Consider the following 23,044-nt stretch of genomic DNA (forward strand, 5'->3'; position numbering starts at 1 on the left):
GACAAACAAACAGATAGACAAATAGACAGATAGACTGACAGATAGACAAACAAACAAAACAAACAAACAGATAGACAAACAACAGACAGACAAACAAACAGATAAACAAACAGACAGATAGACAAACAAGCAAACAGATAGACAGACAAATAAACAAGCAAACAGATAGACAAACAAACAGATAGACAAACAAACAGACAAACAACACAGAGACAAACAGACAGATAGAAAAACACAGATAAACAAACAAACAAACAGATGGACAAACAAATAAAACAAACAGACAGACAAACAACAAGCAAACATCACATGCTACACAACAGTGTACTAACCCAGTGAGAACATGGATTACATTCCGTTGTTAGGTGAGTTTAAACGAGCCGGGAAGACGATAAACCCGATATCATCCCGTGTACAGGACGACCGACTATATGAGTCATTAGCCCGTCGTCCTGTACGACCAACAATCACTAACTACTATATGATCAAGTGCCAGAGTAAAACGAAACACTAAAGTGCTACACCCTCGGCTGCTAGCTTAGGTTACAAGGATCACTATGGTAAGTCATGAGATACAAGTCACATGGACAGACACCACATGCCAAGACATGTCCACAAAGCAGGCTGAGAAAGGACAGACAGTCTTGTTGCCAAATAGCTTCATTTGCATCCAAATCTATGAGAAACCCAGTAGAGTACACTGTACGCAAACTGCTACAAAGAACAGAAAGTAGACTAACAGGTGCAGGTGCAGGTGCACATAACTGATATTGTAACAGTGTGCTTATACAAAGTACAGCTGCCCCACTAACACGAATCAAAAAGGGATGTAAGTCAGTTACAGAGTGAAATATAAAGGTTGGTCGTCGGTCATTGACCGACCAACTGGTGTTCATGACCGATCACAATTTTACTTTGATTGGACATACCTACATGACTGGTAAAGGTGTAATAGTTATCGCATGGATGGTAGGGAATCAATGAGCAACACAAACGTCTAAACAACTGACAGAAGCAGCAAGCATAGATCTAGAGTTGATGATCTCCATATGTGTGAGTGCAATGACAATACTGTAATACTGTTAACAATTTATATTTTGGTAGCAAATAAATACAGCGTTCTAGCCAGATTTTTTAGCCAACTGTCAATATGACGTTATCAAAAAATATAATGACGTCAATTAATGACATCATCCTATCACTTTATTAGAGTCAGAATGGCATGTATATAGTGACTGCATGGTTGGTAGACTATTCAATATAATTGCCACTCAAATATTGTTGAATAAACCTCATTGAACTTCATAAACATAACACAGACAGACAGACAGGTAAGACAGTAGATTATTACAATAACAAATTGAGTTAATTAATTAAAACTGGAATTGTGAGCTGACCTAAAAGAGTACGGGTCTACAAAACATGAGATTAAAGACACACAGTAATTAGTAGAAACCACAGTCTCATTAGCAGCTCTTGTGTGAAAGGTCAACAGGAATTCACCTCCAACGCCAACAAGGAGACCATGCAATCCCTAAGATTACCAGATGTCTGACATAAGAATACGTATTGTTCTGTAGCAACTTTGGGACCATCAAAACCACTACTGTCTTTAGATCCGTGATGGATCTTGTAGAAAAACATCCCACACTATGTTTGCTAAGGCTTTCCAATTCTGTCCAACCGTCAATAAATGCTGTTTTCCACGCTCCAAACGTCCCTTCCCTCTCCCAACCGTCATTTTGACTCACAGCACTGGCGAGAACACTGAAATAGAGCCGTGAATACAAAGCAACAAACAAGGAAATTGAACTAAATGTTGACGTCAATAATTACAACAAATAACAAGAATTATGAAATCAAATAAGAACAAATGCCTACAACTTAAAATGTCAGGTTAAGAGTACGATGTCCGTCCAAAAATTTTGCTTAAAGATTCCACTCTAAGTTATCACATGTCACTCGGGCATATCAAATATATCAGAGTCTCCACCCTTGGGTCTACTCCTACATTCTCAAACTATGCTGCTTGACTTTTACTGACTGACAACTTGCTAGCTCAATGACTGATTGAGTACGTGGAGTGTCTGTTAGTATTACACGGTTGTATGTATGTACTAAACATCAACACAAGATCATTACCTGACAAACTGAATAACGACTGGTATCCAGAAGATGTGATCATGGTCACCTCCAGAGAACCTATATCACTCCCATACATGTTATACGCAAACGTCAGATAACAGTATTGATATGCACTATAGTATGGACTATCCAGGTACGCCAGAGATCCAGTGGAAACGTAGGACGCCTCAAAGTAGACATAATAACCCGCATATGTGCCAGTTGTGTGGTCAGCTGACGGCCCAGTGTTGGAAGACGGAGTGTACCCATTGTTTCTTCTCCAGTCTGTGTTGTCTGCTAGGCTGTTCTGCCAGCTACACATATCAATCTCGAAATCACATTTGTTTGGGCAGTCTCGTTCGTCACTGCCGTCTCCACAATCGTCTACGTTGTTGCATTTCCATTTTGAAGGGATACAGTATTTGTTGTTGCATGTAAACTGGTTTGATGAGCAAGGACCTGACATTCAGAAAGAAACAGTCATAACAAACTGAACCAAAACTGTTGGAAAGAGATATGTTGACAGGCACACACACACACACACACACACACACACGCGCGCACACACACACACACACACACACACTGCACACACACACACACACACACACACACACTGCACACACACACACACACACACACACACACACACACACACACACACTGCACACACACACACACACACACACACACACACACACACACACACACACACACACACACACACACACACAAACAAACACATGAGCGCGCGTGCACACACACACACACACAGCCGAAGCAAAACACAAGCAAAGACAAGAACAAAGACAGAAATGATAACATGGAAACATGTAAACAACCTTTTCGTTTAAGAGTATATAACTAACCTGGAGAGCATGGCTGAAATCCGATGTCATCAACAGCAACGTGTCCACCATATCCAAAGCCACGTGAACCCTCAAAAATCAATACAAAATTAGTAGCCATGTTCTTGATTTTGTTCCTTGACAACAGCCACGCAGATCCTGCATTACCCTGGTAATAAGCAAGAGTTGACATCGAATCTGTCATTGGCTGGCCATCTTTATCAACAGGCGCTTGGTACAGAGTGAGATTACCCACGCTACTCCTACCAGTCATATGGTAATAGAATGTTACATAACACATTGAGAGACTGTATTTCATGACGGGACTGATAAACCACCCAATGTCAGTCGTAGCGTAATACGACGTCCGAATTATGATAAAGTGACCGGAACTGTTAGACAGTGTGTGATCCAAGTGTGGAGTGTAACTGAACCGATACGAGCTCGCTTGTACAATAGCCCAGTCTAGATCGTTAAAGAAGTCGTTTGTCCATGAACAGAAACCTTGTTGCTCAAAATCACAGACTGGTGGTGTAGTGACCGGAACCACAAGGACTGGCACTTTCGTCCCACAACTAGATGTCATCGAGATGTCATCAAGTGCAATGTCAGACGAGTATGATGAACCTCGTACAGCTTCGAATACGATTCGATATTGAGAATTTGACATAACGTTGGCTGTTCCACGGATCCATTTCGGGCCATGGTCGCCTGTTATATTAACCAGCACTTGTTCGTTCGCGTTCTGAGGCTTGAGCTTCACGAGGAGGCTACCAACCAAGTAACCGTTCATGTTGTAGTAGAATCGAAGTTGGCAATTTCCTGTTGTCTTAGTAAATGGGGAAGAAACAAGACGAGCTACATCGCCGGGAATCCGAGGATACGAACTCTCAATATAAATATATCGACCTACAGAGAAAGAAAGAAACATGTAGCATATGTATGGACATTGACAACTAATATAATTATAATATATATATATATATTATTAGTATATATTATTAATTGTAGTTCAGCTACGAGCCTATAAGAAAAGGGACTTTGTAAAAGACACGAAAATTGGCGAGTAGTGTACTCTAATTAAAACGTTTATAGGGCTGAACCGACTTCCATCTAGAAACTATATGGCCGGCTGACAATGTCTGTCACGCTGCAGGAATGTGCCACGCCTCCTTTGTGTGGTCCAATTAGGGAACAGTATTCAGTATTTCCTCTATGTCGTACGTGGTAACCAAAGACAATGGACGAGCAGCCAATCGTATGCGTGAAACTTTCATGAAAGAGTTTCCTTACTAGAACAGTGCAATACATGTTTGCAATTGCCAGATCTTGTCGAAAATAAACAACAGAACTCACCTGTCTGCAACTGCTTATGCAAAATCGATCGCTTTCTTGGTTTTTATGATATCAATACAGGAATCTAACATTACATAACCATGAGAGATTTCATGTCCCGTATATGATAACTCTACTTCGAATGACTGTACAGACTGTTTTACAATCATGCGAAACAACAGTCACTATGTACGATTTTAGATAAATCTTACAGATAGCATGCACGTCTAGAAATAAAATAGCGTGTATATTGAATTCTTAATTCTTCACGACAACTAATCATATCGTAAGTGGAACTTTGAAGGCTCGTAGCTGTGGAAGCAACGGTGTAAACACAGACTCAATTATTACTAGTTAATTAATTAATTTATCATTGTATGCATTCATAAAGTATATCTCATTCACTCCTTTCTAATTTATTATAAAGTGTATATCTGAACAATTTTCCTATAGAATTTCGTTCAGAGTTATTTGACTCGTTCAATGATATCCCATTCTGAGATCGATTATCCCAAAGTAGAATACATTCTGTTACAGATCACGTTCTTTGCCGGCGCTGATTGCATTATTGCTTGTTAGTTTTATCCCTTGAATTCAATTAACATCAAAAGACCTAGATATATGCAAAAATATCTTGCCTTTTTCGACGTCACTGCACTAGATGACACGTACCGTCTGATGCCAGAAATAGGCAGTTTAATTTTGGTGGAGATCTGATGGGCCGTGCCCAAAGAAATTTGCACGCGAGTGAAGGCAGGTTCAATCTCACAGATCACGGAGTCTAGCGCACGTTGCCAATGATGCTGTATTTGATATGACGTCGTCGAATTGTGACGTAATAGACACAAACGTCGAAACGTAATTGCATGTATGCTGGACCTACATGAACAAAGACCTAGTTCAAGGTGTTGTCATCACTTCGAAGACGTTGCTTGCGTTACGAGCAACAGGTGTATCAAATGAGGCAGGAATTCAATTCCCGACACGACCAAACTCAGTGTAGGCGTTTTTTCGAGACCTGGATATGTGCAAAATATCTTGCTTTCATGGATGTTGCCCGTAATAATCGACACGCTCCGTGTGTACTGTCCGACGTCGGGAACGGACAGTTTAAATTCGGTGGAGATCCGATACACCGTTACGGAGATATTGTGGCACGAGCAGAAGTGGGTTCACTTGGCAGGAAATCGCGTCGTCGTGGGAGAAGTCTGGAAGACGACAACAGCTTTGCTAGGGATTCGGAGTGTGCAAGCCAAATTGAGTGGTGCTGTGACTCGCCGTTATGGAGATGCACGAGTACATCAACACACGCACACACACACACACAGAGACACAGAGACACACACACACACACACACACACACACACACACACACACACACACACACACACACACACACACACACACACAGCTCACCTATACAGGTAAAGGTATAACAAAAAAGCACTAAAGTGCTAAACCCTCGGCTGCTACCTGGTTGTTCACTTGCTCATTACTTCTCCACCAGCTAGACTGTAATTAACGTTTTCTCACTAAATGTTTACTGTAACTTACTTAGCTACGTCACATAATCTGAAGAAAGGAGCAACACGTTTACTCACCGTTCTGGGTACCCGTCGTGTGATCGGAAGACGGCCCAGTTCCAAATGATGTTGTAGGTCCCTTTCCTCCAACCCATTCAAAGTCATCATCTGCAGCATTCGAAAACCCACATATTGATGTATCAAAGTTACAATAAAGAGGAGCAATTTCTAAGACAGAGTCTATCACCCATAGCATAATGACAATAATGATGTACTAGCTTACTGTCACAACCCGCCTCATCCGACATATCACCACAATCGTCCGTAAAATCACACGTTGCTGACTTAGAAACACACCACTTGTTAGTGCAGCGTTTTTGAGAGCTGGTGCATGTAGGTTCCTTTAATGCTGCAATCAGAAAGTCACAATCAGTGCACCCAATACACATACCGTATTTCTTTGATTAAATGCAGCCCTTGAATAAACGCCCCGTTTAAATGCCACAGCTGAGAGTACAGATAAATATAAATGCCACTCTTGAATAAACGCCACATTTCAATGAATTGCATTGAACTGGCTAAATCTATTGCTCAAAGTTTGAAGGAAAAATCGTAAGACTTCCTTGGAGGCATGCGTGAGGTAATCGTTTCTTTAGACTACCCAGATACTGTTTCACCACAGCCGTCTCAAAGTGTGTGTGAAATGCGTACACCAGTATGTAAGTGTGTTCTAATGGTGCCTACAGCGTGTACACGCACACACTCGTAAAACACAGACAGAGAGCTTAACAAATAAACGCCGCCCTCAAATAAACGTCACACTCAAGTAAACGCCACACTCAAACACTCAAATAAACGCCACCCTCAAATAACCGCCACACTTAAATAAACGCCACACTCAAATAAACGCCACACTCTAATAAATGCTACTCTCAAATAAACGCCACCCTTGTTTCGTACGCCTCAGTTAAAACGCTAGCTAACGATAAGCACCATATCGTTTAATCAAAGAAATAAGGTAGTCTAATGTATTGAGACATCCCAACACAACTAGAATACAATAGCTTCCATTACCTGGATTACAAGACACAAAGCCAATGTCGTCGATGGCAATATCCGATCCGTATCCTCCTCCAGAAGTCACATTGAAAAGAATCTGGAACTGTTGGTTGGCCACACCGAGTCGAACGACCGCAGAGTACCAAGCATCCTGCTGATTTCCTGACAGCTGCCACAGTTGCTTCGTAGTGCCATCATTGAACTTGATGAGTACAGTCAGAGACCCAATCTGATACCCATACATATGATAGGAAAACTTAAACTGACACTGAAAACCACACTTAGTATATCGTTGGCTCATGAGAGCAGCCCATGAGCCGGAAGTCAAATCAGAGCCGTCGACATACAGGTAGTGTCCAGCTGCTGTGCCGAGAGTGTGGTCTGTTGATGGGCCGGTGAAGTAGTTGGGTGTGCTTCCTGTACGTGGGATCCAGTCGACTTCGTCTTTTGGGGTGTTCATCCAATCGCAGAGTGAATTCTCGAAGTCACAGTTGCCATCGAGAGGAAATGTAGCTGGTGCAGGTTGAGTTGGTGGGGCAACAGTGGGAGCTATGGTATGATAGAAGAACGTGTTAGAAAGAAATGATGGTGTAATATAATACAATCATCAAGAGGTTTTTCAGGCAAAATGAGCTAATGGGCAGACTGATGGCAAGTAGGTAAGAAATAACTTTGTAATATAAACGATGGGTATACAAACAAACGCATGCTGTAAGCAAAGGTAATCGAGGAGCAGAAAGACAGACAAACACACATACAGACGGCAAGTCACACACACACACACACACACACACACACATGCACGCACGTACACACACACACACACATGCACGCACGTACACACACACACACACAGGCACACACACACACACACACATGCACGCACGTACACACACACACACACACACACACACACACACACATGCACGCACGTACACACACACACACACACACACACACACACACATGCATGCATGCACGTGCACGCACACAGAGACACACAGACACAGACACAGACAGACAGACAGACAGACAGACAGACAGACACACACACACACACACACACACACACACACACACACAGGCAAACAAGTACCAAATAAGTGCTCTACTAATCTCCAAAACAATGTGACAAATAAAGAAATAAACACAGACAACACCAAAATCAACATCTCACTTCCAACACAGTTGACAAGCTCAATATCATCAAGAGCAATATCGCCCAGGCTCCCTCCTCCGTGAGTCGCAATAAACTGTATCTTAAATCCTTGATTAACTGATCCTAAATGAAGACTCGACGTCTTCCACTGCCTTCCCTTGTCTCCAGACTGACTCCACAGATTCATCCTGGTGTTGCTAGTTGTAACGACGTCGACGTCTAGTACTCCCACGTCAGCTCCATACATAAAGTAGGCAAACGTGAGAATACAAGTGTGTCCAAAGTGGTCGTACTGCTTGCTCTCTAGGATCGCTTTGCTGCCTTTCTTGAGGCCGCTAGTTTCGACGTAAACGTAGTAGCCTGAATATGAGTATGACGTGTGGTCATAGGTAGGGCCAGTGAAGTCCGTTAGAGTGGAACCCGATGCACGCTGCCAGTCTGTATCATCTGATTGAATGTTTTTCCACTGGCACATGCCTTTATCAAAGTCACAGTGGTCAGCTGAAACGAGGAAAACGTCTTGAACTGACGGCAAATATACACTTATGTGTTTTTCAGAAGCACTAGTTAGTAGAATGGTCTGTTTGTTTGATATAACCTCACAAGTTTGTCCGTTTGTGTGGCCAGTAAATTACAAAGCTAAACTTAATTAACTGTTTCTCCATCCGTCTGTCTGTCTACTGTATCTGCGTGTCTGTCCATCTGTCTGTCTGTCCATCTTTCTGTCTGTCCACCTGTCTCTCTGTCTTCTGTCTGTCCATTTTTCTGCATATCTCTCTATCTGTTTGTTCATCTGTGTCTGTCTGTCTCTCACTCTGTCTGTCTGTCTGCCCGCCCATATTTTCCTGTTCAGCAGCATGGGTTGTACACTAAACAACAGCACAATACAATACTTACGACATCCATCTTCATCTGACCCATCAGAACAATCAAATACTCCGTTACACTTCCAATTATCTCTATAGCAATAGCCATCTCCACACTGTGACTGACCAGTGGAACAACGTGCTATACAAAAGACACATAAATATCTGCTACTAAACTAAGCAGGTTGGTAAGCCAGCAGGAAACAGACAGAACACAAACAAACGATTTGTACTTCTTACTTGGTGCACTGCATGGCTCAAATGAGATATCATCAATAGACAAATCCACAGAGGAAAAGTAAAAATATCCTGGACCATGTTCAGCTTCAAAAATAATTTGAAAGGTCGACGTCCTTGGAAGTTTGACTCTCTGTCTATGCCATTCATTCCCCTGATCGCCACCCATCTCCCACAATACATTCTCTGCAGCGTTGGCACTCGCTTTTGTATACACAGTCAAGTTGGCAATGCTGCCATACCGCGAACTGACACGATAGAAGAACACCATGTAGCAGTTTGCTGGATCCTGCTTCATAGTTGGACTGACAAGACGTGAGATGGTGCCTTGTTGGCCGGAGTTGTAGACTGTATCTACGCTAAGATACGAGCCGTTTGAGTTTCCAATTGTGTGGTCGTAGTATGATGAGCCAAAGTAGGGATAGAAGTAAGGGTTGTAGCCCTGGTTGCGAATCCAGTCGAGGTCGTTAAGATAAGCATTTTTCCAGTTGCAAAATCCGATTTCAAAGTCACAGTTGGCTGTTGTAACAGCTGACAAAAACGATGAATAAGAAATGTATACAAACAAATAGACAGACAAACAAACAAAACAAAAACAAAGACAAACAGAAACTCTGACAACAAACAAACAGACAGAGACAGACAGACAGACAGACAGACAGACTTACAGACAAAACTAAACAAAGCAAATCCAAAAGAGAGACAACAGGCTGACAAACAAGCTCACAGGCAACCACAGAGACAAACAATCAGAAACGCAAGCAAGTGAAAGATAGAAACAAACAGTTGAGATACACACAACTAGCCAAACCAAACGTCTGTAGCTCTACTGCAACTAACACAACACAGCAACAAAACAAATAGAAATGCACAAATGCGCAACATACCTGGTAGAGATGACTGAGGAGCTACAAAGACCCAAACACAAAATTAATGCAAAATCTACACTCACCTCAATAAAGCATTATTATTTAATTAATTAGGTATTGAATATCTTATCATGTAGTAAACATCATATTAAAACCACCAATTGTCAGTCTCATAATAAGCTAGTTGCAACTCAAATACGTTTCTTGCCTGGTTTTGGACAAGATGTGCTGAACGTCAAGTCGTCTATTGCAATATCACCAGCATAGCCATTCCCACGAACTCCCTCAAAGGCAAGCTGAAACATTAAAATAGCAGCATGTAACACAAGCTGAGTCGTGTGAGTACAAAACGTAAGCAGCACATGCACGCATGCACACACACATACAGTCACACACACACACACACACACACACACACACACACACACACACACACACACACACACACACACATAAACACACGCAAGCGCACACACGCATGCACACACACACACACACACACATAAACACACGCACACAAGCACACACACATGCATGCACACACACACACACATGACACACACACACACACACACACACACACACACACACACACACACACACACACACACACATGACACATACACACACACAAACAGGCACACACCTACACACACACACACACACACACACACACACACACACACTCCTTGTCTAGCTGTATATAAAACAATCACCTTAAATTTCTTCCCTCCTGATAAAGGAACGTTCACACTAAATTTCTTCCAGTCTTGTCCCTGTTCTCCACTAATATTCCTGAGTTGAGTCCACGATGTTCCAATAACTTGAGACACAACCAGACTGCCCATATGTTGACCGTACATAAAAGCAAAGAACCTGACAGAACAGCCCACTGCTGCTGAAGGATTAAACAGCGGACTCCACAGAATAGCAGTGTCACCAGGAGCACGAGGGTATGAAGCATCAATGTAGATATAACGACCTGAATAATCAAACAATGTTACTGCTTATTCTCACCGTCCAAACATTCTACAAACCCCCAATCCCATCCCTCAATATCACAAGGTTGTCCACAGTATACAAAAGGCATGACACTACGTCTTGCCTTGGCTTCAGCTTGGTACATGTCCGCCCTGCTTTACTGAGTAGGCAGTGATGAGCTATGAAGACAATGGACTTTGTAGTTCAAAAAATGGGAAAGTTGTTGGAAGCAAACAAGTTACATCTATGGATGTAGTCCCTGAGATGCTTGGGTTTGAAGATAAGACCAATTAATAAGGCAAAGACTTAAAAGTACTCAAAGAGCATCAGTGGTTGTCATGCACCGTCCACTACTGACGTCACTATCTGTTGGTATTCTTACTCTAGCCACAAACATTTAGGCAGACCTAAAGCATGTCTTTGTGCCTGAGGATTCGGTGACCACAGGTTATGAAGCGAAGCATGTCAGTAGACAAACCAGCATCAAAGCTTTTGTGTGAGGAGCATACAGTAACAATAAAAACTTAATGTGGGGCGTGGTCACAGATTTGCCTTGCAAAAATCCTGGGGACAACCCTGAAATCATTACACAACTTTACTGCAAAACTCTTGTACGTCCAAAGATGAACACAGGAATCAAATACATGGTAAAGTAGCATACAAAGAGAAACTAATAAATGGAGTTGTAGCAATAAGCTTGGTGGCTACAAAATACTGATACAGACAACATGTCTAATAGCAACAAAATCTCGTGTTCTAACCAGTTGAGTTTCCTGTCGTGTGATCAGCTCCTGGTCCTGTTTGTGAACTGAATGTTGAGCCTCGAGCCGACATCCAGTTAAAGTCGTCGTTATTCTCATCGTTTGTAAAGCCACACATACTTTGCTCAAAATCACATTGAAATGCCGACTCTGTCAAGTTAATAATTAAGATATAAAATATAATCAAAAACATGACGACACGAGGCATTTGACTGACTGCAAGAAGACTGTGTTTCATCGCTGTTGTCATAGCAATCATTGTGTAAGTCACACAGTGAATCTGTTTTCACACACAGCTTGCTCTGTACACAAGTGAACTCGTTCTTGGTGCATGGTTTTTGTCTAAAATCTAGAGAAAAATCACAAAAATATCATGCACTTTTATACAAACACTCTAATGTGTGTGCGTCTCTCTACTCTCTATCTGTATAAGTGTGTTTGTCTAATGTGTGGGTCCCAATTACCTGCCTATTGTAACTACACGTATACTTGTCAGCCTCCTGTTAATTAAGCCTGGTTTACAATATGATGCTGATGCTGATGTTAATGCTGGTGCTGATGCTGATGTTGATGTTGGTGCTGATGGTGATCATGGTGCTGACGTTGATGCTGATGCTGATGTTGATGTTGGCGCTGATGTTAATGCTGGTGCTGACACTGATGTTGATGTTGGCGCTAATGTTGATGCTGGTGTTGATATTAATGCTGGTGCTGATGTTGATTCTGACGCTAATGTTGGTGCTGATGTTAATGCTGGTGATGTTGATGCTGATGCTAAAATAGAAATGAATCCAAATCCAGCATCAGCATCAGCGTCAACATCACAAGATGCCACCTCCATCAAGGTAGTCTCTTTAAATGAGCGTTGGCACTATATTGTAAATCAGACTTCAGCCTGCTACTCAGTGTTTCCTGCCATTCATGTTGCCCACCCAACTGCCACAACCTCCCTACTCTATTTGCCATCTGTCTCTATGTGCATCGTATCCATCTGCCCCACCAACTCACCTACCCACCCACCCACTTACTACACCATCTGCCCATCTGTTCCCGTACTCTGCACATTGCATGTCAGAGTATCAACTCAACCCACAGCTCATTAATAGTAATAAACAGACTTACTTGGATCACAGTCAAGAAATGAGATATCGTCCAGTGCCATATCACCCTGGAAACCACTATAATGAGTGCCATTAAAATAGATGGTGAAGTCCGTCTGTGGTCCAATAAACACAGAACGCATATGCCAAACGTTTCCTTGATTTCCCGTTGTAGACCACAAATTATGAATTTTTCCATCTCCATTAGTCACAAAGTAGACGTCCATGTCTCCAATGCTGCTGCCATAGAAATGATATGCAAACTGCATGCGACATGCACTGCCACTCTTGTGATACTCGGGACTGACAAGAGCGGCATGACTAAAATAGCCTGCAGCTGTGACTTCAAAGTAGATGTACTTACCTGTAAATGGAGCAAACTGTAAGCACAAAAAGGAAAAGAAGGAAGACACAAAAAGTGTAGAGAACAACATTAAATGGTAAGGACTGATAGAGAATTGGTGTAGCAGTCAACAGACACATAAACAAACAGACAGACAAACAGATAAATGCACAGCTGGCAGACAGTAGATTGACCACAAAGAACCAACAAGAAAGCAAACGGACACAACAAATTTATGGTCCAACAAGCAACCAACACACATAAATGCATGAACTCATTTAGCACTCATGCATGTACGTACACACACACACACACACACACACACACACACACACACACACACACACACGATTGGACACTCTCTCTCTCACACACACACACACACACACACACACGAATGGACACTCACACACACACACAAACAAACAAACAAACAAACATGAATGGACAAACACACACACACAAACATGAATGGACACACACACACACACACACACACACACACACACACACACACACACACACACACACACAACACACACATCACACCACACCTACACACATACACGTTGGTATTTAATTAAATGGAAATAACTGACTGACAAAAAGGCAGTCAAGTAACCAAACAAACACACAAACACTTGACAAAGTAAAAACATAAAAATAAAATGCTTAAATCAACTTTGTGTTATCAATTGTTCGCTTCCTTACCACTGCCATTTTGGTATGTGTGATCATCAGTAGGTCCAGTTTGATATGAAGGAGTCCTTCCTTGCCGCATAACCCAATCAACGTCGTTAGAGACATCATTAGACCACACACAGAGATTGGTTTCAAACGAGCATGCCGTGTCTGTAAGTATTAGAATAGTGAGTAAGTACTAAGAGACGTAGAGCATACAGATGTAACTCACTAGGAAATGGTTGAGGCGGGAATGGAGTTGGTGGAGAAAGAGTAGGACCTACAAATGAGCAATAACAACAGGTATAACAATTTCAAGTACAAAACTGTGTTTGTCGTCTGCACAAATTCAATACATTAAACCATCCTATTAAACTTCTGTAATAAGACACTGCATCCCTCAGTAGGTGTTATTACAGTCGTGTGTCACTTATCTGACTCCTTGGGACCTGACCCTGTTGGATAAGTGAATATGTTGGATAACTGAAGCTGTTATGAACTCAACTATTGTTCATATTACACAACATTTTTTCCATATTACGTACACTGAACACACACACACACACACACACACACACACACACACACACACACACACACACACACACACACACAAACTAGACAAACACAAGATGTGAATTTAAACAAACCAAATGTTTATTACCCAAAGCCCGAATTTCCAGGCTGAGGGTATAGTAATCGTTCAATGACTGACCAACTGTATTTTTAATCTAGAGATAAAAATTATACTTTTCAAGATTGATTGTGGATTTATATAATATGCAGGATGAGTTAGTTATCTGTCATATCATATATCTGTCATATCATATATCTGTCATATCATCACCTACCTGGCAACCTTGACCTGTCGGTTAAGTAAACAAGTGACACGCGACTGTAACTGTTATTATTATTGATTAATATTTTATATCCATTATCAACTATTATTAATTATTAATAAATAATTTCTGTATTGGAGGAATCCACCTGTAAATACATTAGCTCATTGTATTAATTAGGATACTGTCTCTGTCCAAATACAAGTGCTAGGGTTGAATTAAATTAAATGATAGAATTCAATAAGCCTTTTTGTGTACTAATAAAGACTTGGGGCATGTATTTAGACAGGGGCTTATATGGTAAAGATATTGACTGCATGCCAGAGAGTTGCAAGTTGCTTCACTTGTCTGTTACATACACCACTCGTATCTGTTCACGTGGTCGTCCAGCTACATAAAAGTTGCAGCAAGTAGTCCAGTAACGCCTTCAAAGTCTGATTCTTCTGAAAGTGCTAGATCATCTTCCTCCTGTTCTGTGCCACCTTCCGGCATCGGCTCAGTTGCTTCCACTGACTGTGATTTGTCGTTGCTGACGTAGAGATAATGTTTGACTTTGACTTGCTTTGCAGGGCTTTGTCCTTCATGCATACTGCCAGTCCCTGTCATCAACGTTGGTAGTGATTCCTACAGACTTGAACGAATATATGATATTTTCAAACGAATGCTCGAGTAGATGGCTCTGCAGGTTGAAACAAATACCACCTGTACACATGCAGCTGAAGACTGAGTGGGTCTTCTATTCAGTCTGGGTCTTATATTAAGAACAACATCCAGACTAAGTTATAAAGTGGTTTGAACTAAAGCCCTAGAGCTAAAATTTTGGGGATTGTATTTGGACGGATATAGTACAGGTGTAGCAATAACTACATTCTCTACTGGAATGACGTCATTCATTAATCAATTAGTACTTTCAGTTCTGATCACTAGCAATAACAAACGTACCTGAAGAACAATTAGTCAGTGAAATATCATCCAAAGCAATGTCTCCTCTAAAGCCAGATGAATGTGAAGCCCTCACATAAATTTCAAACGAGCCAGTGATGCTTCCAAAGTCAACAGTAGTGTTTAGCCACTGATTCCCCTGGTTGCCAAAATGACTCCACACTGGAGAGTTTCCGTACGTAGTGTGAGCAATCACTTCCAATGTACCAATTTGTGAGCCGTACATGTGATATGCCATTGATAATTTACAGGTCATTTTATTTGAGTTGGTTACAGCAGAACTTGCAAGTACAGCTTGTGCATTTCTTACTCCTGACGTCTCAATGTACACGTAATGACCTAACATATCAAGAATTTATTCTACAACTAAAATTTAATAAACTACGAAAAGACACACAAACAAACAAACAAACAAACAGACAGACAGACAGACAATATCATAGACAGACAGACAGACAAATGAAAGAAAGAGCAGACAAATGTTGAACACACAGGCACCTAGATAAACAAACAAATAAACAAACAGACAAACAAACAGACAAACACAACTAAACAAAATGATAAACAGAAAGACAACACGATAGACAGACAGACATAAAAAGACAAACATTGAACACACATACACCTAAATAAATAAATAAACAAACAAACCAACAAACACAGACAAATAAACAAACAGGCAAACAAACAGACAAACAAACACAACTAAACAAAATAATAAACAGAAAGACAACACGATAGACAGACAGAAAAAGACAAACATTGAACACACAGACACCTAGATAAATAAACAAACAAACAAACAAACAAACAAACATAAACAAAATGATAGACTGACAAAAGAAAATAAGACAAACGACTACACAGACAGAGAACAAGCCAGCTAAGTCATAAATATGCACTCAAGCACCCAACCAGACAAACAAACATAAACTATAATTCGTCTTCTGTGCACGAAGAAGCAAGGCAAGTACAGGATGTAAAAACTGATAACAAAAAACCAAAAATAGCACCTAAGGATGTTCCTTTTGTGTGATCCGTAGTAGGGCCCGTTCCAACAGACGGCGTTGAGCCGCTCATCAGTCTCCAGTTCACGCCATTGCTGAGCAAGTTTTTCCAGCCACAAAATCCAGACTCGAAGTCGCACGTCGTGTTGGTCGATTCTGTAGATAACCGGAAGTGTGAGAATGAATGTTGTGCAGTGGTGGTAGTATAGCACGTTACACGCTCTGAACACTGGAGTAATGAATGGGCATGTGAACGAACCTGAAATCGTGCTGAAAGTGATGAGTGTCGTGATGATGACGCACCATGGCCGCCAAGCTGCGTTTTGATGCCGCATGCTGCTCACTGTGTGTGATTCTTTCACGAAAATTCTGCCGCTTCGTCGGTGCTTGCTTTGATTGTCTGGTATAAGAAAGTCTGGATCGAGTCACGGTACTGTACCAGGCGGAGCAGAGGACCGAGACCCGGATGCTTACAGCCATTTTTAGTTGCACTCGCGTTAAGCTGGTTCCCGTATATACAATTACCCCGGCTGTGTGTTGTTATATCCCGGATGTTTTTACACGTGCACAGTGTAAACGGATGTACAATTATAACACATCTGCAGAATTTAGACACGCCTTGATACTTGCAGAACCTGTTACTACATCATGTCACGTGAATAGACTAGCTAGTTGACTGTAGAAAAGCACCAGCTACCCACGTCATTTTTCCGGTTACGTACAATTTCTCAGACACGCTAGAGAAAGCAAGTAACAATGAGCAGCGCTAGACCTCCTAATGGCAACCCCTGTCCTTCTGGATCAGCACAAGGCACTCGTTCCAAAACGGGCAGTTCTTCAGTACGAGAAACAGCGCAGAATTTCGACAGTTCAGCAACAGCGACAAGTCGAGCACATGGCAAAAGCTCTTCGAGGTAGAAACGATATTTTTACTCTAGTAATTAAATGTACGCCCGCAAACATGGCGGTTCTAGCTATCATGCATGTTCTTTTCTGTATAGCTATGGCATTACTGCCAAACCTTCAAGCAAGCCTGCAGTACGACCTAGACCCACGCAGGCAGCTGATGATAGTCGTGCCCGTATTGCTCAACTAGAACAACAGCTAGGACAGCAAAATCAATTAATTGAAAGCCAGTTTCAGCGAGAAAACGACGACAAACGTCACATTGAAGAGCTTAAAAAACGTGCAGAAAACGGAGAGCGCGAGCGTGACGAGGCTAGACGTTTTGTTACCCAACTAAAACAGGAGTACCAACGTCTTGCTACTCAGAAAGGAGAGTTGGAACAAAAAGCACACCAAAACTTGCAGAGCCTTCAAAATAGCTTGACCAAAAAGGAGAAGGAAGTAAAACATCTGGAAGATACACATAGACAAAAGCTACAAACCCTACAGCAAGAATTGGAAGGAGAAAGGCAACAATGCGAAAGAGAAAAATCACGCACCAAGCTGATATTGCAAAGATGTCTCGTACTGCTGCGTAGCAGCAGAGAAGGAGACGGCATATTTCATGGCCGTCTTGGAATTTCGTTTGAAAGCTCACAGCAGGAACGAAAATATGAGTCTATAGCGCTCAAGATCATCAACGAGATTGAGCCTAACGCTAGTATTGTGCTAGGAGCTCGACCAGATCAAAATGATTATGATATTGTTCTTCATCTAGCCAGAACAGAAGGAGGACGAACAGTCAATTTGGAGCAATCTAAAAGACAAGCCTTTAAATGCGGTCGGTATCTGTAACGGCGTTTCCTCGTTGTACTTATACAAACACGCATGCAGTAACTTGCTTGTTATGTAGACAATGTGATTCTCATTCTGCTTCGATCCGGTACCAATCCAGACGTTTACAACACGTTTGTTCCTCCTGATGCGAACGAGTATTCAGGGATATTACTCGGCAGGAGAGGAGAGAGAAGAGTGATCTTACAACTATTGCACTGGCAGAGCGAGTGGGTTGATTGCAAATTGAATGAAGACAATGTCAAGCTGTTGAAAGAATTAGTCAAACAAGCATGTCCCAAGGTAATAGCTGCAGTTGCTAGAAAATAATCTGGCGTCAGTCGTTATGAAATTTTGATTTCATTCAGATGGTGGAACAGTTGCACGATGACCAGCTGATAAAGGCACTTGGATTAGGAAACGACTGATCCTGATTATTGACTTCTTGAATTCAAAATTTGGACACAGCAGGAAGTTGCTTTCCTGGAACTAAAGTGCATTCCATTTTTATGGTAAATAAAACTGAAAGGGAACACAAAAAGTACTGTACACTAGTCAACGTGTAGCGTCTAGCGATCTTTGCCAAGTCTTGGGTTTAGTGCCGGTCTCATCTCATTCGCTAACTATGCATGATAAACAATATAGACCCAAGTGGAATTCTGAAAACAGATATAATCAGTTTCCCAAATCGTAAATAGAAATTAGAGCAACCCAACACCAACATAGATAATGACGCCGAAAGTGCAGCTGAACAAACAAAATGTATCGTTCAAGTCTTATCATACTAGCCGGATAGAAGAAAGCCACATAAATTGTAAAGCACCAAATAGTGTCAGCAATTGTCATGTTCATCATCAGTCTTCGTCGTCGGAGTCTGATGGCCAAATGAGACCGTCCTTATCGACTATGTCAGACGCTTTGACAGTACCAAAGCGCATGATTCTCGACTGGACGAATGACTCGCAATGTTGCAATGCACATTCGATGTTTTCGTATGCTAAAGCTTCGATACCAAACGTACGGGTTGGCTCTTCTGTGTAGTTGACGGTAAAGCGTACGCTATTGAGCCCAATCTTGAACATTTCTGCTGTCTTCTTTCTCAGATCTTCAACTTCCTTTACCTTTGATAAAGGATCACTCCTGATTTGTGGACAAACCTCGTCCACCTTGCTGAGGATAACCAGAGGATTGTAAAGCTTGGCAATAAGAGACTGAAAAATTTCTTGGATACGTGCAGCCTCCTCGTCGTCTATATCAGTGAGCATTGCTTGAGGAACAAAAAACATAATGGCATGCATTTGAGTTTGGACAGTCTCCTTTTGCTTTTCAAACCGATCTCGATATTTCTCAAACTGCATCGACATACTCCAGTTTTGAGGTAGCTTACCATCCACCAGCGTGTCTACGATGTCCTTTGAATAGGACTTGCGGTCTACGCCCCACGTATCCCACAGATTGAATTTGACATCTTCGAAGATCTCGGACACATCGAAGCAATGTAACTTGCGAGTAGCGTGGTCGGCACTACCTCCTATTTCTGCCATTCGACACATTTTGGATTCTTCAGGACCTTGTAACATTGTTAAGATGGTATTAACAAATGAAGACTTGCTTGCACCCGCCGTTCCAAACATCAAAATGTTGTAAACCTTCACTTCCTTTGCTCTCTCTCCTAGTCTCTGGGGAACGTAGTCGTTGACACCCCGGTTGTAGTTTGCTACAGAACATACGTATAAACATCACGACTCACAAAAACTATATTAACTAAAACTCTCTCTACAACCAACTAACCAACTTGAACGTGTTCTGTATGCTCGTGATCACCGACTTTCACAACAAATTCAGAGCATAGTTTTCTAATGTTGGGTCTGCCAGGATTTTGCACTTCGACTTTAATTTCTACTTCTTCCCATTTCTGCGGTTTAAGTGCTGGCAAGGTAGCTGTAGCGTATCGATGATACTCATTAGGTTGTACAATCACTTTGCAGCTTGGTAGAGTTTTGTGGGCGTCCTTGTTTCTCACTCCGACGATGATGACGTCCGTATAGGCCAACTTGCGTTCTGCTTTGGATGGATAACGTATTACGATGTCCATATTCCTAGCTTTTGTCTGCTTGCAGAGCCCACTTCAATCTCGCGAAAAACACTGATAGCACAGGATACCGCAGCTTAGTTCTCCGGTCACAAGCTATCTATTTGCTAGCCCCACCCCTTGTCGAACCGGTTTCATCGCACGTGTCCCCGCAGTAGCAAGTGTGATCAGGAAGCGCGTGACAAAGCAAAAATTGACGTGACGATACTTCATAGAAAAATGGCCGATTTGCAAGAACCTCAAGGCAAAGCCGAAGGAAAACGAGTGCGACTTCCTCTTAGCGAGCCTGTAAAAGTAGCGAGTACCTTGGTGGTGAACATGTACCTAGTCAATGTTCCACTGTCACTTTCTACTGTAAAAGAACGAGGTATGAACGTGGAGGTAGACATTCGAAACGAAACAGACGATCCATTAGAAGCACTAGAAATGAAAGTCAAAGACAATACCAGATTCTTTGAGCGATCTACAATCTGGGATATTCCACGGATAGAAGCTAGAGCAAGTGTCACACGAAAAGATTATAGACTACGAATAGGAGCAGGAAGAGCTGCAAACATTAGCAATATACCAGAAACAATTGAGTTCGAGTATCGTGGAGAGTCGTGGACAGTGCATTTAGAGCTCGGTATGTGCACAGTTTCTAACTCAAATGCTCTACAAGCAAAACTACATGTTCCTAATTTTAATTCTTTAGGTCTGTTTTGTGGCCACCTGTGTACACATTTCCAACCAGCGTCTGGTCAGTACAATATCGGTGTAGTAGGACCGCCAGGATCAGGAAAATCAATGCTGATCAACATGATTCACACCATGCTCACAGCTCCATGCAGCAGAATCAGTATGATCGCACCAATAAGGCCAACCACAGTTGATGCCAGTGACGGTTACGCACACTACGAGCCATATCCACTGCTAAGGAAGTTTGGTGTAAAGGCAACGCTATGGGAAGCGACTCCCTTCACAACATCCTCAATTAAAAATGAAAAGACTAAAATATTCTTCGAACGTCTCTCAAATTCTGAAATGGTATCCAATTCTTCAGATGAATCAATAAAACTTGACATCATTATTGTACTTCTCCCAGCAAACTACTGGACACGAGAACCACAACCTGAGCAAACTACTATTGAGTATTTGAGAGAACTGCTAGAAGATGAAGATAAACGGCCACTGTTGTGCGTTAGCGAGACAACTCATAGCGAGCCTTCACTAGATCAGATAAGACGCGAATTCGGACGAAAGTTGAGGATACCAAAAAATAATGTGATTGGCAAACTTAAACTGCTCCCACATGTCAACAAGAAAGACAAAGATCGAAACCTTGATGTAAAAGTTTACAATATTCTTGAAGACTGTCTGAATGGAGCATCAACTAGAAGTATTGCTTGCTAGATCCAAACAACTGTTTTAGAAACAATATGCATGACGATGATGTTGTAGACAATTCAAACGAATTGTGAAGACCATTGCCTTGAATACAATAATGTTTGTAATGTTTGTAATGTTTGCTTCAATTAATAAAATTGGTACGCTGTAACGTTATCTGTTTGCAATGAGAAGGTTCAAAATTAGAATCTAGAAATAACTTGAACACAAAGCTCACATCAATAAATTTATATCAATTATTAACTCGGATAGAATCACGTGAGATACAAATCCCCTAACGCTTCAAGGAAGTCCACGAGTTCTCAAACCAATGGGTAATTTCTTCGATAAAAAGACTTCATCTCCAAATTTGCAAGACGCGTGGAGCAAATTCCAAAAGGAACGCCCTCGTGTACCAAAACAGGCTGAAGCTGAAATAGACGAAATAGAAGAACTGCTAAGAGAAGCTAAGTATAAAGTCAAGCGTGAGGATCTGAAAACGGCGCTCGATGGCCAACAGAAGCTTGAAGCCTTCCTGAAACGCAATTCACCGTCAATGACGGAAAAAGACAAAAGACCTACTCCAGTGTATGTGGTGTGGGACAAAGAGAAGATGAGCCGTACATACGACACCGTCTTAGAACAATTACTGAGAGCAATCGATTGCACAAAAATGGAAACTCAAGTTAGCGACGGTAACGAAATGGAAAAACTTTCAACTCTCTATATATGTCGAACATCAACGGGCAGACTGGAAGACATTGATAAACAGAAACTCCAAGCGACTTCGGATCCTAAAGCGCTCATCGTTTTGAGGTGCGGAAAAAACGAAGACGTTTTTCCTTCTACGTACAGTGCAAGGGAAATCGTTGGAGAAGAGACGCTTGTCATACAGCTCCTGCACTATGAGGGAAAACTCAACGACGGGAAACTAAACACCAAAGGCTACGAAGAACTAAAAAAGTTTACAGCATGAAGTAGACAATGACAGTTTTCGTGTTGCCAAACAGTTTGCTATAGCTAGTTGTCGCATTTGTATTACAAAACAATCAGTTAGTTAGCTGACATGTTTCAACCTGTTTTCTTGCCTCTAAATCCAGTTTTGCTTGTTTGGATTGTTGGGAAGATATGCATGCTAAATATTTCCCAAATACTCCCGCGTTCTGAGAATTGGAGGCGATGACGCACCTTCA

General features: G+C 41.7%; 7 protein-coding genes across 7 annotated transcripts in view; 3 read left to right on the forward strand and 4 right to left on the reverse strand.

The window, feature by feature from the left end:
* The window catches only part of LOC134194450 (MAM and LDL-receptor class A domain-containing protein 2-like), a 41,228-nt gene extending 29,122 nt beyond the window's left edge, over positions 1 to 12,106 (reverse strand). The window contains exons 1-13 of the mRNA XM_062663371.1: positions 11,981 to 12,106; positions 11,764 to 11,913; positions 10,738 to 11,003; positions 10,230 to 10,317; positions 10,040 to 10,060; positions 9,156 to 9,683; positions 8,947 to 9,057; positions 8,068 to 8,550; positions 6,906 to 7,439; positions 6,115 to 6,240; positions 5,910 to 6,059; positions 2,994 to 3,881; positions 2,143 to 2,583 (exon numbers count right to left, since the gene is read on the reverse strand). Of these exons, the coding sequence (XP_062519355.1) occupies positions 2,143 to 2,583; positions 2,994 to 3,881; positions 5,910 to 6,059; positions 6,115 to 6,240; positions 6,906 to 7,439; positions 8,068 to 8,550; positions 8,947 to 9,057; positions 9,156 to 9,683; positions 10,040 to 10,060; positions 10,230 to 10,317; positions 10,738 to 11,003; positions 11,764 to 11,881 (3,754 nt within the window). The 5' untranslated portion in view covers positions 11,882 to 11,913; positions 11,981 to 12,106. The remainder of the gene's footprint in view (positions 1 to 2,142; positions 2,584 to 2,993; positions 3,882 to 5,909; positions 6,060 to 6,114; positions 6,241 to 6,905; positions 7,440 to 8,067; positions 8,551 to 8,946; positions 9,058 to 9,155; positions 9,684 to 10,039; positions 10,061 to 10,229; positions 10,318 to 10,737; positions 11,004 to 11,763; positions 11,914 to 11,980) is intronic.
* A 613-nt stretch (positions 12,107 to 12,719) lies between these two features.
* Positions 12,720 to 15,314, reverse strand: LOC134194694 (MAM and LDL-receptor class A domain-containing protein 1-like). The gene is made up of 5 exons (XM_062663636.1): positions 15,121 to 15,314; positions 14,210 to 14,226; positions 14,120 to 14,167; positions 13,918 to 14,058; positions 12,720 to 13,227 (listed from the first exon to the last, which is right to left on the reverse strand). The coding sequence occupies exons 1-5, from the start codon at positions 15,312 to 15,314 to the stop codon at positions 12,863 to 12,865; spliced, it is 765 nt and encodes a 254-aa protein (XP_062519620.1). The 3' UTR covers positions 12,720 to 12,862.
* A 309-nt stretch (positions 15,315 to 15,623) lies between these two features.
* Positions 15,624 to 17,127, reverse strand: LOC134194695 (MAM and LDL-receptor class A domain-containing protein 1-like). Its single transcript, XM_062663637.1, has 4 exons — positions 16,935 to 17,127; positions 16,682 to 16,831; positions 15,745 to 16,007; positions 15,624 to 15,668 (listed from the first exon to the last, which is right to left on the reverse strand). Exons 1-4 carry the CDS (start codon positions 17,008 to 17,010, stop codon positions 15,624 to 15,626), a joined length of 534 nt encoding a protein of 177 aa, XP_062519621.1. The 5' UTR covers positions 17,011 to 17,127.
* Positions 17,128 to 17,367: 240 nt separating this feature from the next.
* On the forward strand, positions 17,368 to 19,050 carry LOC134194820 (uncharacterized). Its single transcript, XM_062663792.1, has 4 exons — positions 17,368 to 17,589; positions 17,677 to 18,401; positions 18,474 to 18,697; positions 18,763 to 19,050. The coding sequence occupies exons 1-4, from the start codon at positions 17,432 to 17,434 to the stop codon at positions 18,820 to 18,822; spliced, it is 1,167 nt and encodes a 388-aa protein (XP_062519776.1). The 5' UTR covers positions 17,368 to 17,431; the 3' UTR covers positions 18,823 to 19,050.
* Positions 19,051 to 19,070: 20 nt separating this feature from the next.
* LOC134194821 (uncharacterized) lies at positions 19,071 to 20,591 on the reverse strand. Its single transcript, XM_062663793.1, has 2 exons — positions 20,186 to 20,591; positions 19,071 to 20,111 (listed from the first exon to the last, which is right to left on the reverse strand). The coding sequence occupies exons 1-2, from the start codon at positions 20,487 to 20,489 to the stop codon at positions 19,249 to 19,251; spliced, it is 1,167 nt and encodes a 388-aa protein (XP_062519777.1). The 5' UTR covers positions 20,490 to 20,591; the 3' UTR covers positions 19,071 to 19,248.
* A 54-nt stretch (positions 20,592 to 20,645) lies between these two features.
* Positions 20,646 to 22,083, forward strand: LOC134194876 (uncharacterized). Its single transcript, XM_062663857.1, has 2 exons — positions 20,646 to 21,111; positions 21,181 to 22,083. The coding sequence occupies exons 1-2, from the start codon at positions 20,706 to 20,708 to the stop codon at positions 21,876 to 21,878; spliced, it is 1,104 nt and encodes a 367-aa protein (XP_062519841.1). The 5' UTR covers positions 20,646 to 20,705; the 3' UTR covers positions 21,879 to 22,083.
* A 53-nt stretch (positions 22,084 to 22,136) lies between these two features.
* Positions 22,137 to 22,916, forward strand: LOC134194880 (uncharacterized). The gene has a single exon (XM_062663860.1). It carries the CDS (start codon positions 22,183 to 22,185, stop codon positions 22,825 to 22,827), a length of 645 nt encoding a protein of 214 aa, XP_062519844.1. The 5' UTR covers positions 22,137 to 22,182; the 3' UTR covers positions 22,828 to 22,916.
* Positions 22,917 to 23,044: the final 128 nt, after the last annotated feature.

The sequence above is a fragment of the Corticium candelabrum genome, chromosome 19 (assembly GCF_963422355.1).
Source record: "Corticium candelabrum chromosome 19, ooCorCand1.1, whole genome shotgun sequence".
NCBI lineage: Eukaryota > Metazoa > Porifera > Homoscleromorpha > Homosclerophorida > Plakinidae > Corticium > Corticium candelabrum.

Excerpts from the sequence above, each read along its gene's own strand:
- LOC134194694 (XM_062663636.1), bottom strand. The coding sequence starts at position 15,314 with ATGCATGAAGGACAAAGCCCTGCAAAGCAAGTCAAAGTCAAACATTAT. Across the intron at positions 14,059-14,119 it reads CCCGCCTCAACCATTTCCTA|ACACGGCATGCTCGTTTGAA; the intron begins GTGAGTTACATC and ends TAATACTTACAG. Across the intron at positions 13,228-13,917 it reads CACATACCAAAATGGCAGTG|GTAAGTACATCTACTTTGAA; the intron begins GTAAGGAAGCGA and ends CTCCATTTACAG.
- LOC134194695 (XM_062663637.1), bottom strand. The coding sequence starts at position 17,010 with ATGCGGCATCAAAACGCAGCTTGGCGGCCATGGTGCGTCATCATCACG. Across the intron at positions 16,008-16,681 it reads CACAAAAGGAACATCCTTAG|GTCATTACGTGTACATTGAG; the intron begins GTGCTATTTTTG and ends TTGATATGTTAG. Across the intron at positions 15,669-15,744 it reads CTGGCTCGTTTGAAATTTAT|GTACGTTTGTTATTGCTAGT; the intron begins GTGAGGGCTTCA and ends ATTGTTCTTCAG.
- LOC134194820 (XM_062663792.1), top strand. The coding sequence starts at position 17,432 with ATGAGCAGCGCTAGACCTCCTAATGGCAACCCCTGTCCTTCTGGATCA. Across the intron at positions 17,590-17,676 it reads CATGGCAAAAGCTCTTCGAG|CTATGGCATTACTGCCAAAC; the intron begins GTAGAAACGATA and ends TTTTCTGTATAG. Across the intron at positions 18,698-18,762 it reads TCAAACAAGCATGTCCCAAG|ATGGTGGAACAGTTGCACGA; the intron begins GTAATAGCTGCA and ends GATTTCATTCAG.
- LOC134194821 (XM_062663793.1), bottom strand. The coding sequence starts at position 20,489 with ATGGACATCGTAATACGTTATCCATCCAAAGCAGAACGCAAGTTGGCC. Across the intron at positions 20,112-20,185 it reads TACAGAACACGTTCAAGTTG|CAAACTACAACCGGGGTGTC; the intron begins GTTAGTTGGTTG and ends TATGTTCTGTAG.
- LOC134194876 (XM_062663857.1), top strand. The coding sequence starts at position 20,706 with ATGGCCGATTTGCAAGAACCTCAAGGCAAAGCCGAAGGAAAACGAGTG. Across the intron at positions 21,112-21,180 it reads GACAGTGCATTTAGAGCTCG|GTCTGTTTTGTGGCCACCTG; the intron begins GTATGTGCACAG and ends TTAATTCTTTAG.
- LOC134194880 (XM_062663860.1), top strand. The coding sequence starts at position 22,183 with ATGGGTAATTTCTTCGATAAAAAGACTTCATCTCCAAATTTGCAAGAC.